Source organism: Cyrtonyx montezumae, unplaced genomic scaffold, assembly GCF_038088225.1.
Source record: "Cyrtonyx montezumae isolate F1298 unplaced genomic scaffold, pur_monq_1.0 scaffold_8, whole genome shotgun sequence".
In the NCBI taxonomy this organism is placed as follows: domain Eukaryota; kingdom Metazoa; phylum Chordata; class Aves; order Galliformes; family Odontophoridae; genus Cyrtonyx; species Cyrtonyx montezumae.
In genome coordinates, this window is record NW_027072089.1 from 39450516 (window position 1) to 39467387 (window position 16872).

At 42.6% G+C, this 16872-nt stretch overlaps 1 protein-coding gene across 4 annotated transcripts in view; it reads right to left on the minus strand.

The window, feature by feature from the left end:
• The window catches only part of MAPRE2 (microtubule associated protein RP/EB family member 2), an 85829-nt gene that overhangs the window by 31406 nt on the left and 37551 nt on the right, over nucleotides 1-16872 (minus strand). For 3 of the 4 annotated variants that reach the window (XM_065751953.1, XM_065751951.1, XM_065751952.1), the window contains one exon: nucleotides 1571-1698. The exons of the other annotated variant lie outside the window; for it this stretch is intronic. In XM_065751953.1, the coding sequence (XP_065608025.1) occupies nucleotides 1571-1691 (121 nt within the window). In that variant the 5' untranslated portion in view covers nucleotides 1692-1698. The remainder of the gene's footprint in view (nucleotides 1-1570; nucleotides 1699-16872) is intronic. 4 annotated transcript variants of the gene reach the window in all.

Consider the following 16872-nt stretch of genomic DNA (forward strand, 5'->3'; position numbering starts at 1 on the left):
CTTCAAAAGCTTCCTGTCAACGATTTAAGAGCACATAAATAGCCATGCAGGAACAAGTCAATAACACAGCTAGTACACTTCCTGTATCAAACAATGGCAAGCGTGTGTTTTATGATGAAAACGTCCCTTCTTATGCATCCTTCCATCTTCTTATAAATATATATACACATACACCCCTATATAAACACACTCATGCCTGCACATCCCCACGTTTCCTCTATGCATAATTTACCAAAAGAAAATACAGACTAACTTCCGAACCTCTAAATATAACAGCTAAATAGAATATTTCAGTTCCAAGCTGAATAACTGTTAGAAAGGTCATTTCCCATGTTCTGTGTCTTTAGTTACTCAGTTGCTGTCAGTCACTTGCATGCACTTTAACCTGCACTTCTTCAACCTCATTTCATAATCATAGTGCAATTCCTCAAGCGTGCAAGACTGACTATGCAGGTGAGATTTGTAAAAAGAAGTAATTAAGCAATATGTTACGAGTTTGTCAGCCTCAAATAATTTTCTGTCCCTTTCAGGAAACATCTATGCACAGAAAACATATTCAAAATAGGAGGTGAAGTCACGTACTTCAATATAGGACCCCATTTCAACTGGACCACTAAGCAGCTGAAATGTGGTAATGTGGTTTCAGTTCTGTGTACTTAGAGCATTGTCTTCATAAGCAAGATATTCCCAGCATGTCATTTGTATGGAAGTAGCAATCTAGCTAGATTTCCTCCAACACAAACATCTTCAAATTTAAAAATCACAGCAGGAAATCAGAAAGAATCACTCCCCAGGGCATCTGTAATCTCAGTAAAACACTAGTCTTTCCCTACATATCATTTGTAGTCATCATCTGGTTACAGATCCTGTTTTTTAACACGTATCTTGCAGTTCCCACTCCGATTAATCAGACTGGCCAAAGTATTCAAACCATTACTTTTCTTTTAGGGTTCATTAACCCCCCCCCCCAAAAAAAAAAAAAATTACTATGAGAGTTGGTTACATTTAAAGAGAAACAGGCAGATTTCCTTGGCAAAATTCTAAAGCACCTTACAGCAGCCTAAATGCTGATTTCCTCAAACGTATATTTTTCTCCGAGGTCACACATGTGATATTCTCCTGTAGGGTTTATACATCAGTAGAGTTTCAGGACCCTTACCTGGAAGGAAGAGGTGCTGGAGAATTTTGTTCACTTGAGTTTTCAGTAGACTACTGGTCACTTTTTAGCTATGTGTCACTCTCCATTTGTGAGGTTACCACCCCTGCAGCTTTAAAGTACGCACAAAAAAAATCTTACCACTACATTCTTTCTCTTCAGTCAAGCTAGTTACTACTTCTATGCATCTCCTGCTACATTCCTCCTGTTCACCTCTGTATTCTACGCTTTCTCAAGGCACCTTATCTTTCCATGATTAAAATGAACACAAAAGCTTCTCCTTTGTACATACATTAGTTTCTTTTTGCGGAGTAACTGTGTTATGACAAAGATGAAAATGATCTATTTTCAACAGATCAGACTTTTAAAGTGGTTTTTAAATAAACATTTGTGGAACATGCAATATTTTCTTACCTGAACAGAGCTGTTCAACTTTTGTGTAGTTTAAAGCTAGTATATCATTAACCCATGCGATGATGTCATGTCTGCTCATAGTCTCTTGAGTGATAGAGGTAGAGTACACGTTGACCGCCATTCCCCAGCTACAAAAAAAAGAAGACAGAAAAGTATTTTTGACATTTTGATTGTTGTTTTCTGCATTAAAAAAAAATCAGAATTTGTTCAGAATTCAAAGAAAAAAGCGAAAGTTGCATCACTCTAGAACCTTTTCTCCTTATCAAGAAAGGCATCTTTTTATGCTTTGATAACGTACAGCCTTTTCCATGTCCTCTTGTACTATATGAGCATGTTTCTCTTGGTGTCACTGTGAACCTAAATAACTCACTAACCTACAGTATTCTCCTAGTGCTGACAAAGTAGGAACAAAAAGAGTCAAATATAGCCTAAAGACACAGAGACAGATCAGACCTGGGATTCTTCATGTAGTGCTGCACAAATGCAGTGATTAGACATCTCTGTCTTAGTTTTCTGATACTGCATAATGATCCAATTTCCCAAATCTGTATTTAATTTTTAGATAACTTCTGGAAGAATTAGCTGTTCTACTTACTCAAATACTGATTTCTTGTTGGGATAGGGCTTTTTAGATGACTAATTCAATACCTAATAATATGATACAATGAATCTGTTTTATAAACAAACATATCAAACTCTATTCTGAAAGTAACTCAGCTTTGCAACCCCAACTGTCTGGTTGGAAAGCTGCTTTCTAGTCTGGTGTCTCTAAATCATTAGAAACATTTCCAGGCAGCTTAAACTCATTTGTTCTTCTGCCAACACTATCCTCCAGCTCTAATGGCTTTTCTTCCTGAGTTGATTTCATAATGTGTTGCAGAAAGCAATCAGAGTCTGTCCCAGTGCCCAGGTAGGCTAGAACAAACAAATCAATTCTCCAACTCCTCTGCAAAGTCAGATCTTCTTTTGCTGGTCACTGCAGCAGGACCTCTGCAGCATAGCTGAGCACATTTCCACAGCTTTCAGGAAACCTTTCAGCAAGACCTTGGAAAATGGCCCTTTGTGCTGAGTATCTGCTACCTGCATAGCCATATAGTTTAAAATATTTTCATCTTGAATTAATCAGTTAATCAGTTAAGAGGTCCTTTTCTGCTAGTAGTTTTACTTCATAGTAGTATCCATCCCCAAGTCCTCTAACTTGAAATGCATATTACTGAATTTTATATGCTATGATTCTACACTAGCCATATCTTTCTGCTGCAAGGCACTGATGAGCATATTCACCTTCATCTCGTCAACATTTTCAAAAGACCTGAGCCAAGATTGTCCACAAAAAGAGCAAATGCTGTTCTCCAAGCTAATCCAGGAAGTTCACTAGTAATAAGCAAGTACAACACGTCTCAGAAATGGTCAAATACTCAGCAAACTTGCAATTGTTATTGAAAAGAAAAAGTTTGCTGAGGACTCCACACATCTGTCTCTAGTGACACTCTGTAACTCCCACTTCACAGGCCAGCTGTAGGGCCAGCCCAGCTACCTCAGCTGTGGATCTCAATCTTCTTCCTCAGTAAAAGAGAGCAGGACCTCCTTCATGAGATTTGAAGTTCTCATGGACTATTTCCACTGAGATTTTTGCAAAGATACAACTTTAAAAAGCCTGATAAACAATTCTGCAGAGAACACCAAGACTGCTGCTAAACTCCATCCATCTTTAGGTTTGCTGGAGCAATCTAGATAAAAAACAACGACAAACCCCACTAGCACAAATCTAGCCTCAGTAATATTTAAGTCTACAGCCACAAACACCATTAAGGTATGAGATGACAAAGTTTCTTGTATGTAACTTGCTGTGAAACAAACTTTTACAAAGAGAAGACCATACCTACTGACATTTAGAACCCAGTCCCCAATTATTTGCCTTTAAAGAAGAGAACATAAATAAAAAGCATGCAAGCCAGTAAGAGAAAACAGGCTCCAAAAATTCATGCTCTAATAGTCAGGGCTATGCCTGCAGTGCCAGCAATTCCCTCAGAACCAGGTTGCCCCACTGCTTGCTTCTGTACACATCCAAAGCATGGAAGAATCCAGACTTCCCAGACTTCCTACAGCCTTCCTGTGGGCACCTGGACAGCACAACTGAACGTGCTGTAACAGCTAGCAAAGGTTGTTCTCTTGGCATGCAGTAAGTGCTTGGACTGAGCTGAGAGCTAGAAGTAAAGTTTTAGAAACAAGGTGTGTCCCTTTACTCTTCAAACCACTGTGGTTCATCTGTAAACTTAGCTTTAACTCCGGGATGGAGGAGGGACTGGATAGGCAAAACACATTTGTTACCAATGTCATCTCAGGTTTTAAACATTGTTTCAAGCATGTTTTTCACTTTATTACTTTTAACCCTTTTATATAGATAAAGAAGTAACAGAAAGACACCAGCGCTGTTGCTATTAAACTGAAATGTTAAATATTGTTTATAAAATCAGTTCAAGTAACAATTTAACAGTGAATTCAATGTTCACTCGAAATTCTGAGCTTGATATGTGAAACCAGCAGTTCAGTAAAGAACAGTCCACTCATTCTAAAGAAGTTGAAGATAATTGGACAATAACATTTGAAATAAATTGATGTTAATTTTAATTGTCATGAGTTCATCCAAATTTTAATGGCCTCTTTAGGCTGGGCAGAAGTCAGAACAACCACTGGCTACCGGTAGTGAAAGCAGCAAGGCTGCTCTGTTAAACAGATCCAGAAATCCACACGCAGGAAGGAAGCAGGAATTCCCTCATCATACTGTTCCAAAAGCAATAGCAAAAAGAAATACGTATTTTGCTGCAACTGACAGCAGAGCAAACAAGCTCCTTGCTGCACAGGATGGAAGATGAGTAAACAAACAACTGTGAGTTTTAAAGCAATATCCTGAAAGGTATCCGTAATATTACTCATTGTATGTTTGCAAATGAAAGGAATGATGATGATCTACATGCCAAACAAAAGCTTCGGCTACGTTAAGAGACAATAGCTTTACATTCATATACATAGGTACGAATGAGGAGGTACCAATAAAATTTTAAGCCAACTAAAGCAAAGAATTTCTGTTGAAAAAGTTGGTAACATGCCAATGCCATTTACTCACGTTGGCCTGCTAACATATCTCTGAGTCTTCCATGACCTACTCTCTAGGAAGAGGTCACAGGTCTCTGTCTGGCTTGTCCCCCACCCTCCCATGGCCACAGTTCGGATAAACACAGCTAAGGAAGGTTTCCTTTACAGAGCACATGCTCTGTTTTGGTACTCGGATACACGTGCACCCTGTTTGCTGTGCAGACAGACCTTGGGAAAGAAAAAAAGAAAAAGTAAATCCAGGCAGAAGAATCACTATACAGAGCAATAGATGAAAATCCCCGTGCTTGAAACCAGTAGCTGGACTCAGGCTCCTCTTGGTGACTCAGCGCCCTGAGAAGGCTGCTCTGGATTCCACATGCTAACAAACATCTGCAACGTGACACACGTGGACTGCTGAGCAGGTGGAGTCCCATGGGCCCTGTGAATGGCCAAAAACGAACAGCTTCTTTGTATGGCCTGAAGCTCTGCCTCTTCCAAATACAATATTTATGTTTTCGACTGTTAGGTTTTCCCTTGTTTAGACTGAAGGCTCTCAAGCATAAGCCTGTGATGAGGCTTTCAGAGGCCTGAAAATCAGCACCTACCTCACTGGGATCTGTCAGCTCCCACCATCCATGCAGATGCCCAGCAATCCTACAGCAGCTAACAGCAGGTCCAGGCCAGCTGACTGCATCCCCTGCTTTGAGCAAAGCCTCCAGCTGTCACAGCACTGCCCAGCCACAAAGGACTCTCCCTTATTTTACTTATCAAAAACCAAAATTCAAAGCCCCAGTAAATATAAATAAGCTGTAAGAGTGTCTTCACATTTTCAGTTCCACATCATAAAAATGCTTTTACACATATCTGTCTAGGCACTATAGTGTGAGCTCATAGAGCTGAAAATCATGTATAAGCATAGGTAGTTCCCCAAAACAGAAGTGTGTTGGCTCAGCTTGCCAATATTAAATATTGTCCCCAAAGGAGCATTACTTTTTAAGGCATGACAGGCAGCACATGACACCCAGCTACAGGTAACTGCAGCAGTTCAAGGTGTCACCCACCTGTACTTAAGGAAAGCTTTGCAAGAGGCACATTCAGTTTGCTTGTCAGGGAGAGGGGAGAAATTAACAGCTCCTGACAGCAGAAGCTGTCTTATACCAAACCTGTAACAATGACACAACTAGAAGGACAACAGCAGTGTCAATACGGAGCACATGTACAATGACCTCTGAGCCCATGAGCTTTCCTGTTTTGCTCAATTCAGCAAGGTACAGTGAGGAACTCTCCAAGACAATAGCAAGCCTGTGCACAAAGAGGAGCCTTCTGGAAGCTGGCACTGGAGAGCACCAGGATGGATAGATACTCTGACCAGAACAAAAGCTTTCACAACAAAAACAGCTGAAGTGGAAGATGTAACGGAAAGTGAGGATGCAGCTCAGTGAGGCAGACAGAGCTTCTGCTGGAAAAGCACTGCAGGTGAAAGCTACTGCAAAATAAGGATTCCTGGAAGAAGAAACCTGGGAGCCCCAGCAGCCACATCCCTGCAGAAAGAAAATATGTCCTTCAATATAAACCTGCAATGACAGCTGATTTGCACACCTCCTTAGTATTCATTGCAGGCAGTCTTAATCGTAATCATCAGAGGGCAGTTTCACTCAAGGTTGTCTCTACTATAATGGGTCCAGAGGATGGAAAAACAGCAAGAAAAGGCACAGCATGATTCTACCAACACTGCTTTTACTCTCCTTTTTGACTGATGCTCTGCTCCTGTAGCAAAGACAATGGCTGTGAACAGCTCCCTCAAATCACAGAGCTCTGACTGAAGTGCTATTTGTAGAAAGCAATATAAAACTGTCTAGTCAGAAACACAGTTAAAGATTGGTCACAATGAGGTATTGCCACAGGAAACAGAAAATAATCCTCCAGCATTAAGAAGGGGGGAAATCCACACCCTTCAGAATGCAGAACGTGAGATCTCTTGTGCCCTTGCTTCCGTGCTGCTAAACAGACTTGCTATAAGTCTTTTACTATCCACGTATCTCATTCACTTCTGAATACTGTTTCAACTTCACAACATGGATCTGATTTGAAGACCTAAAATGATTTGTGGAGCACGATACAGAGTCTAGAAAAGAATGAAGCAAACCATGTATGTTTCAATAGCTTGAGCCTTGCTATGCTACTAGAAAAAAAGTGTATTTTGAATTGTTCTCACCACAGTTCCCTGTTTAAATGCAAGTGTGGTTAGAGTACAAAGAGATCACTTTCATTGGATTAGCACATTTTATCTTTAAAGTTTTGTTCTTTTAAATTACAGGCTGCCTGCCAGTGTTGGGATCTTCTGACCTACATAAATTTTTTATGACGGGTCTCAAGGACTGGTTTAGTCCCAAATCTAAAACACTCTTTTAAAGACCTGTGGTAACTCTCTTTTGTGGTACATATAGACTAAGAAAATGTAAAAAACAAACAAAAAAATAACAAACAAGCCCATTTTATCTGGGAGGTAGAAAAACACTGGTTCTTTTCCAGACATTCAGTTCCCCCAAATCTACAAAACACAATCAAAAGTATTCAAACAATATGCACAATTTGAGCCAAAACCTCTGAGATAGCCCAGGAACTTGCAGTGCATTACACTGTCTGCTGCTTACTTTTAGCAAAACAGTTTTAAGTTTATTCACTAACCAGTTATGAAATTAGGGTAGTCCACAGAAACAAAACAGAACAGTTTTAAGCTCCAAGAAAATGCCTTAGTACTTAGAATGTTTTAGGGCACCTCAAGAGGAAAAGCCACATCTGCACACACACTGCAGTTTTTTATTTATTTTTAACTGGCAGTTATATTTGCAGTGCAAAAGCAACAGTTTTTCAGATTGCCTTCTCATTCCTTCATTCCTCCTGCTGTCACTGAAGCTGTATGGTGATGTAATGCAGAATGTCATGTCTCTACTTTGATACTAACAATATTACAGCTTAATTACAAGCTATTTTAATTTTGGCTGAATACATATGCATATCCTGACAGAACTCCTCCCAATTTCTACGCATAAATGAATCCTAACTAAAAACAAAACAACAACAACAACAAAAAAACCTCTTGACAAAAGGAAGGCAAACATCAGCAGAGGTTGCCCCCTCTGCCTACAAAAACCCATTGGGAAATGGCCCCCTCACCCCACACCCGGCAGAACTCCAGCAGGGCTCAACTCTGGGCAGACTGCTGCTTGTCATCCTGGGGAGAGGCTGCACGAACCTCAGTGTGAAACAATGCTACTACAAATTAAGGAGTCTTTTTACTAATGAAGAACTGCCAAAACCTTTGAAGTGGGCTGAACAAGGAATGTAAGCGTGGCACTGCAGCAATGCTAAAATATTAACTACTTTTTCTTCCAGTTATTGTCCTCCCCCGCAAGGCTTTCAACTCTGAGATCTGAGGCTGGAATTGCTCCACTGGTGCCCTGAAGGAAGATATTCAACCTGTACAGTTTTCACTATAGGACGGTAGCTACTCTGTCTTTTGCAATAGGAGCTGGGAGTGCAGAGGAAAAAAAAAGTTGATTCAGAGGAAAACAATTCTCAGACTTCTGTTACATAACAAGCCCAAGCCAATCAGGAATAGGGATATTTCAATTTATATAACATTCCAATAGGAACAGGGAAAGAAAATGGACGATCATTTTGTAACTGGAAACCCTTGGAAAATCTGACAAATAAACAAACATTTAATCTTCCTTGAAACAAAGACTCATTTCACCAAGATAAACATGGGAGCTTAAATTTGCATTACATTCATTTTAATCTCTTACAAAAAAATAACAGATTACTAGGAATATAATGAAGGATTTCCAAGAGGATATGCATGACATAAACATAACAGCAGTGCTGAGCAGGTGCCTTGAGATGAACAAATGAACAGAAGGAGTGGGAGCCTTATTGCTCCCACTGGATCCTAGATGAACAGCTACAGATCCGGATAGTAAATCCCAAGTGCTCGAGGAAATGCAGATTTGCTGTGAAGCAGAGAGAGTGAAAGAGGGCTGGCCCTTAAACTCACCACCCAAGCTGCAGGACACAGTGATGGGACAGCCCAGGAGTCACCACAGGGAACTCCTGCATCCAGCAAGGAAGGGACAGAAATCATCACTAAACCTCGGCCAAGGGAAAATAAGTGCACTGGCAAGGATGTGTGTGCACCCAGACTGCTGGCACCTAAGGTGGGATTTGGGCTGCAGTGCAGCAGCACAGCCTCCATGCTGCTGCTGCTTTGGCCGTTCCACCTTTTAAGTCCAAAAAGCAGTGTGCAGCCTGGGAGCTCCAGCAGGGCTGGCATCCAGCTAGCCAGTAAGATGAAGTCACCTAATTAATTTAGCGCTGACCTATCTGGGGCCTGGCCACCTCTTCCAGCCCCACAATGTCCATACATTTGAGCAAGATGCCGACACTTGCATGACGGCAGAAGAGATTTCATAACACCACAGGGGGGGGAAGCCCCAGCTCATGGCTGTGACGCAGCATGGGGCTGGGAGAGATGGAATGGAACGGTAAGCAGGGAAGGCAGCAGCTCACTGATCACAGGCAGCTGCAGCTTGCCAGCAGCATGCATGGCACTGCTGCTCACAGGGTGATGCCACATGGGAAGAGTGCTGCAGCAGCTGAGGAGAGAGAGAGACTGCAGCATGCCTCTCTGTAACACACTGCAGAGCGTGAGGACCTTGCCACACATCAGCTTTTCTCTCCTGTATGAGCAACAAATGCAGATGCATGCTGTTTTTCCGTGCTGCTTCTTCTCAATACATGCATGTCATCACGATGAACAATACCTCCCAAGCAGGCGCTGTGGAGGCACATGGCACTGCACCTGGGGAAAGAGGAGCTGCCACCCACACACTCATCCCTAGATGCACAGGGATGGGTGCCAGGGCAGAGCCCATGGGACAGAGCCAGGCAGGCAGCCAGCACCAGAAAAGGCAGAAAGGTGACGACACCGACCCAGGCAAAGAGACATTTATTTTAAGCCACCTTCACCCCACGGTTGTAAACAAGCATGTGACAGCAGATGAAGCAACACATAGCCAAGCAGGCTGCTTGCACCCATGCATCATCGTCTAAAACATGTCTCTGTATTTCTGTAACATAAGATGCAGTGCTCCAGCATGGCTGTCCAAGGCTCCCACTGCCACCACCACTCAGGGCCAAGAGTCAAGCACTGGGCTCTGCAGGCTGCACAGGGCACACGTGGGCAGTTGACTGGGACCAAGCAGTGCACAGCCATGGCTCAAACCACACTTGGGTTCCTGGCCAGCACTGTGCTGAAGACCAGCAAGTCCGCTCACCAGCCTGCCTTTCACTGGGTTCTGAGCTCAGCCTCCTTCCTCTTCTCCCTCCACCCCAGGTGGAAGTGAGACTGAAAATAATAACAGCAAAAAAAAAAAAAAAATCTGAGTTTTGACATCTATGAGTTCGTTGAAATAGGCCCAAATAGAGTTCCCTGTCTTTGGCTCATACAAACTCCCCACAGATCATTATTAATATCATAAAGATTTTCAGTATTAGCATTTCAGCCACAACACTTACTTTTGGTTTTGGACACCAAAGAAAGTCAACCTCTTCCCTCATTTTCATGAGTTAATCCCTTAACAGCGTGGAGACACTATGAAATTATTCTGGTACTCAAAAGTATCACCAGCAAATGACTTGTACTTAAGGATTAACCCTACTAAGGGCTGCTTAGGACAGGACTGAACTCCTAAGTGCAATTGCTTAACTGCTAAATTAATTTTAGAGCAACTAAAACTAGAATTTGCTAATCCTTCATGAAGCAAATTGCCCTTTATGAACAAGCTGGTTCAGCCATCTGTGATTTATGTAATGTATTATTCTTTCTGCGTGCCAGTGACCACAAACTTACATTACCTTTGCTGCACTACCAATGCAAGTGTTCCCCCAAACTCTTTTTTCAACCATGTTGGTCTTTGAAGGTCTGTGAAGTCACTGTTTTCTTTCGGTTTTCAGTTTTACGAGTCTCCTGCCGAATTAAAGTGGCACATTCCCAAAGCTGTGTTTTCTTCCCCAACCATTTTCTTCAGATGTTCCTTACTGCTTAGATGCAACTGGAGTTCTAAGAACAGAATTACTGACGGTTACAACAGCCTTTATCTGTGAGCCCCAGCAAAGCCTTGCACCTTAAGCTAAGAGAAGCATAGATGTCCTGTTTAATAGGATTTGGCCTCCTTTCATGGAATATCCTGAGGTCAACTCCTACAGTATATTGCTTCCAGCTGGCAAATGGTCACATGAGCAAATTCAACTCCCATCATAAACAGGGCAGAAAAAGTTTATTGCTTGAATTACCTTCAACTATATATAATTGTAATTAAGAAGTTAATAACCTATGCTGAGATGTGACTATTTAGTTTCTTCAGCCCTCTCAGTGTTGGTGTAGGGCATGAGATGAGGCAGTTCTGCACCCCTCCCTGCAAACACACGTCAAACTAAGCACATATCTGATACAGCTTAACAGCCTAGAATTTCCTGCAGATTAAACTTTTCAATAACATTAATATTTTCTGCATTAAAATGTATACAAGTCATTACAAACTGAAGGGGCAATATATCAGCTCTTAACTTCAAAACATAATTCTTAATTGATATGTAGATAATTAATTTTATGATGCAACAGAACTATTCTTGCGCTCTACTGTGTGACAATGAACTTTTGGTCATCCGTGGGTAGCAAATTGCAGAATCATCTCTCAGTGATTTGTGCAATGCAACATGAAGTAATTAGTGCACTGCAGCAGCAGCAACACAGCTTTTATAAGAATTAAGATAAAAAACTATTGAAATGAGATTATATGCACACATTTTTCTCTTCCATTTGAAACCCGTGATCATAGAATGATTTCACTTTGGTGGCAGTACTGTGTTGCCACACACTACTTTTAGAGAAGCATTGCCTGAAGAGGTGGTGGATGCCCCGTGCTTGGAAACATTCAAGGTCAGTCCATACCAGGCTCTGAGCAACCTGAATCAAGCTGTTGATGTTCCTTTTCATTGTAGGGGAGTTGGACTAGATGACCTTTAAGGGTCACTTCCAACCCAAACAATTCTATGATGCTTTCACTTTTAAAACAGCTTGATATCGTGACTACTTTTCGCGCAGTGCATTTTGAACTCAAGAGCTGTTTATGCCTCTTTGGGTTACCTAAGAGGCCACAGTGTGATTGAGGCAGGCAAGGAACTCCAAGGATCACCTACTCCGACCTCCCATTGGCAGCAAAGCCAACAAGAGAAGGCTGCTGATGGCACCATCTAGCCCAAAGTTGGGTCACTCCAAGGACAGACACTACACAACCTTGCTGGGCAACCTCTTCCAGTTAGACCATCATCCCACTGTGAGAACATTCCTCCTGATATCTCAAGGAACTTCCACGGCTGACAGTCATTGCCACTCATTCTCCTCTGCAATTCTGAGAAGGTCTCAGGAAGAGAATGAGGACTGCTTAAGAGATGAAGCAGCTCTGCAGCATCCCTGTTGTTTGACAACTGGCACAGTAGAAATAATCTGACTAAAAACTGTGTTTTCAGGAGCTGATTCAAAAATCTGTGTCTTGTAATCTTTGAAACATTAATACAGGCAAGGAGTGATGTGAACCCCAAATAATAATTCAGTAAAATATAATTAAAACTATTCTGCACAAAATGGTTTTCAACGGGGCAGTTATTTACAAGTGAATACTGTCCTTTTATGAAAATTTATCTCTTTTATTCAACAAGTTATCATTTCACTGCCTCCACGCTCTCAACACTCCTGCACACAACAGCCTTTTCATATATGAAAGCTCCCAAGAGACTTCCATATCATGGGTTACATACTCCACTTCCGTACAATTACTCTCAGATTCTGTATTTATTTTCATAAGCTATGATTTGTGTAACACTGAATCCATAAGTAAAGCAATGCAAGTTCTGCTTTAAGTATTTCAGTACTTCCCATTCATGGTGTTACTGGACTAACTCCACAGAGACTAGCCATTAGAAGTGAAGCCTAACAACCATGTTAAATTTGCCTAAAATGAATTTTCAACCCCCCAAAATTGTTTAATACATATTGCCAGAAAGCCCTTCTGAAAATCAACACTGCATTCCAGAGTGACAAGGAAGAATTTGCATTCAAGTGCATCCTTGACTAATTGCAGCTGTTTGGGTAGGAAATCTGTACAGCTCTGAGGAACACTGCTGTAGAAGGGATATCCACTCCACTTATCCCTGAAAGATAAAAATGAAGTCCCTCAATCTCTCAGACTACCTCAGGGTTCCAAGAAACATAATATTGAAAATTAAATGCCTGGAACAATACACACAGCCACATAGAAAAACAGGAACGTGCACCATCATTGGACACAACATCATGACAGCAAAATACACTATTCCTTTACTCTAGTGAATTCCATGCTAGAGAATAAGGGCCCATTTTATACACAGGAGAAATCCTAAACAAATCCCAGACCAAGAATCCTTCAGTTTGCATAGCTTGTTAAAATATTGTTCCAGACCACACTTAAGCTTTGGTTTAAATTCACAAGAGCTCACCCCAGTGCTGCTGCCTCACCTCTCCATCTTCCATCACCTCACCCACATCTCAAATCCCTCACTCTGCCAGACACCATGAGTCAGGCATGCAAGTCAGCTGTGTGCAAGACCAGAACATCAAGACCATGATCTGCATGGCATATTCCTCTCCAGGCACAGCAGTTTTGTACAGTCGTAGGATTTCCTCCAGAAGCTACATCCTTAAGTCTCTATGCACTGATTAATGTTTACATTTCCTGTTTGGATAGCACAACAAAACAACAGATTTAATACGAAAGCACAATTCAATAAGTACAGAGCTCTATGCAAAGCAAAACATTTCCACGTAGATTAGCCAAGCCATATAATGGGAATGCTTTTGGTATGCAGAGCCTTCTCTATCAAATATGTTGTAACTTAGTATGACATCAGAAATTCAAGTTGTTGTCAAAAAAAAAAAAAAAAAAAAGACAGGCAGATCTTCATTTTGAATTAAATGAGTTAGCATGGGGACAACAGAATTGTGCTAAAAAGAAATAAAAAGGCTATCGTTTCAAAAACCTGAAGAGTTAAATGAACATCCAGTAAACTCTTATAGCTGATATTCCCCTTCCCCTCCCATCTAATTATAATGAAACAATATGACGAAGATGCTTTATTGGTGAGTCAGGCAGCAGGGACCCGAGCATGGCAAGACTCATACAGCTCTTCAATGCTAAGTTAACACCGTCCCTGCAGAGACATAGATGCGTTCCATCTATGCCCTCTGGCACTCATAGGGGCAGCAGGCGATCAGCACCCTGAGGTGGGGACAAGGATCCAGTGGGACACACAGACACCCACAGGCAGCCCGATTCTCGCTGCTGTCACCGCTGTTACTGCACGCTGTGGCCTCCATGCCATCCCATTCAGTGGTTGGGGTGATTGAGAACAGATGTGGTGCGACTGCTCGTTTTCAATTATCAAACAAAGGCTGAAAGTTGCATCCCCAAAACGAAAAGCTGGCACACACTTAATCTCCTTCCTCCAAGCCTCTGCTATAATTATATTTGGGCACGAGGAAGAAGAAAAGACTGTCAAATTAACTAACCTCCCCACCCCCAGGCCCCAAAACCAAAACCTCTGAAGATATTTTTAAAAAGTTGCTCATTTGAATGCCAAGGATTGAAATGCAGGCGTACTATACTTGTGTATTTTTCTTTTTTTCTCATTACTGACTCCAAAAACAATTTTCCTATCTCGAGTGGTTACTCAAGGTTCTCCTCGCAGAACATTCCTTCAGCCCAGCTTGCCTGCACAGAGGTGGCTGCACCTCCCTTGCGTGAGCCACTCATGGAGCAAAGAAGGAACCCAAAGGCTCTGATAGGGCTCTCCTGGTTCACAGCCCCCCTACCACATCAAGGGGCCTTTTTCTGTGCCTGTTCTCCAGGGAGGCAGGACCGAAGCAAAACACTTGTTTCTAGAAGTGCCAGCATCCAATTCAGTTCTCTCCTATCTTAAACTTGCTCCTGTTTTTGTTAGCATGCTGGAAATTCTGCTGTTGCTATGCAACCCAAAAAGGTAGGTTTTTTTTTTTTGTTAAAAAAAGCAACACACACGCACAAAAAAAACAACAACAGCACCCACCACATAACTAGAATAGGGCCCAGGCTCCCACATAGAGGATGCCTTGGAAACCCATAGAGGTTGGGTGCAGTCTGGATGTTCTCAGATGTCCCTGAAGCCACACAAGGCCAGGTTGGATGGGCCCTGGGCAGCCTGATCTAGTGGTGGCAGCCCTGCACACGTCTGGGGGTTGGACCCAGATGATCTTTGAGGTCTCTTCTAACCCAAGCCATTCGATGATGCTCCTTGGTGACAGCACCTAGATGCATGCTGCAGAAATGGTTCTGACTGAAAGCACCTCGTTCCCGAGCACAAACTGGGCTGTGTCATGGAACATCTCTGCTTCAACCCCCCCCCCCCCCCCCCCCCCCACAAACACACACAGCACTGAGCAGAGTCATTCTCACCAATGTGGGCTCACAGGCAATCCGTGGTCAGCATGAGGCAGTTTCACCCCATGCTTTTTGAGAACTGAGCCTGACCAGCACGCTTCGCTCTGGGCAGAGCGCTCCCCAGTCACAAAGCAAGATTACAGATGAGCAGATGCAGTAGAGGCAGGAAGCCAGCTATACGAAAGTGAAAGAAAAGAGATGGGCCTGAGCTGAAACACGAGGGCTTTCTGCAGGGTCCCTGCTTCTCCTGGGGAGCGGTGAGCACCATGCTGCACAAAGTGTGCTTCTAAGGCAAGAGCTTATCACAAATGCCACTGTTAGAGAAGCTCAGGCCACATTCGTGGGGTGTGGTCTCTTACAAACATTTCCAATGTCCTTTCTCCTGCTTCCGCTGCAACCTAGGACGGAACTTACGACCTGACATAGCAGTTAGGCCAAGAGCAAAGACCTCTGGAAATAAAACTTGTCAGGTTACTAATGTGATTAGCAGCATTTGCTCCAGGAGCACTTACAGTTTCAGAGAACAACAACTCACTGCATTTACTCAGTCTCCTTTCCACAAGTTCTCAACAAGTCTGGACCTTAAGCTACTAATATTATCAACAGCCTTTTTTTCCCTTACTTCAATCGAATCATCCCCTTACTGCACCCAGCAGGGCTCAGGTTCAGGGTGAGCAGTGCCTCCTGCACAAAGCAGGGTGCAGCAGCACAACCTCTCCATGCAGGCCCACAGCTGCACAGAAGGAACAGGCTCTCAAAGAACAGTTTCCAAGTAGACAACAACACCTGAGAGAGCCAGGCACCTTAAAGAGATACCAGCAGAAATGCACATAGCATCCTTGAATTAAAAGGGACCTTCAAAGGTCATCTTACTCCAACTCCTCTGCAAATGAATGGAACGTCAAAAAATATGGTGAACCTATCAGCCATACAGCATGCCCCAACTCTGCCAAGAAGCACTGCAGACATGCCCTCTTGAGAACAGTTCTCCACCCAGCAGTTGATTTGGCTTCTCATAGAATTTTTTTCAGCCTACTTCGAACGCAGAAAAGAAACTATACTTAAATTTAATGCTGTTCTCCAAAACAAGCCCAGATCTATTTTGGGCCAACAAAACAACACCTCACTTCCAACCAAATTGTAAAGTCAGTCTCCTGATCTGGAACACATACAACTGACACACGCAAATCCTTCCTTTGGGACAGATGGAACATACAACACAAGATGTAAAGGTTTACCCTGCTTATTTACTGCAGAAGGCAACATCTCCTCATGACTGCATTTTACACCAAAGCAACTGGTTTCCATTTACCAGCTAAGTGAGGCTGAAGGAGAAACTTAACACCTCGGGCCTGTATATCCCAGTCTGCAAAATATAATATGCGCTCTGGAAGGTTTGTGAGGACTATTTGTGGCTTCACATAGCACACAGCTGGGACTCGTGTGGGTTCAGTTCCTTGCTGCGCTCTCAGTGCAGTGGTAACATCAGGGAACTCCCTCTCACATCAGCTTCCTGACCTGTGAAATGGGACCAGGTTTACCTCTTTCCAATTGCTTCAGAAGTCATGGGTAGCTCTTCAGGCAGGAGCTGGGTATGTGAGAACAGGAAAGCTTCATGAAGCAGTTTGGGCTACA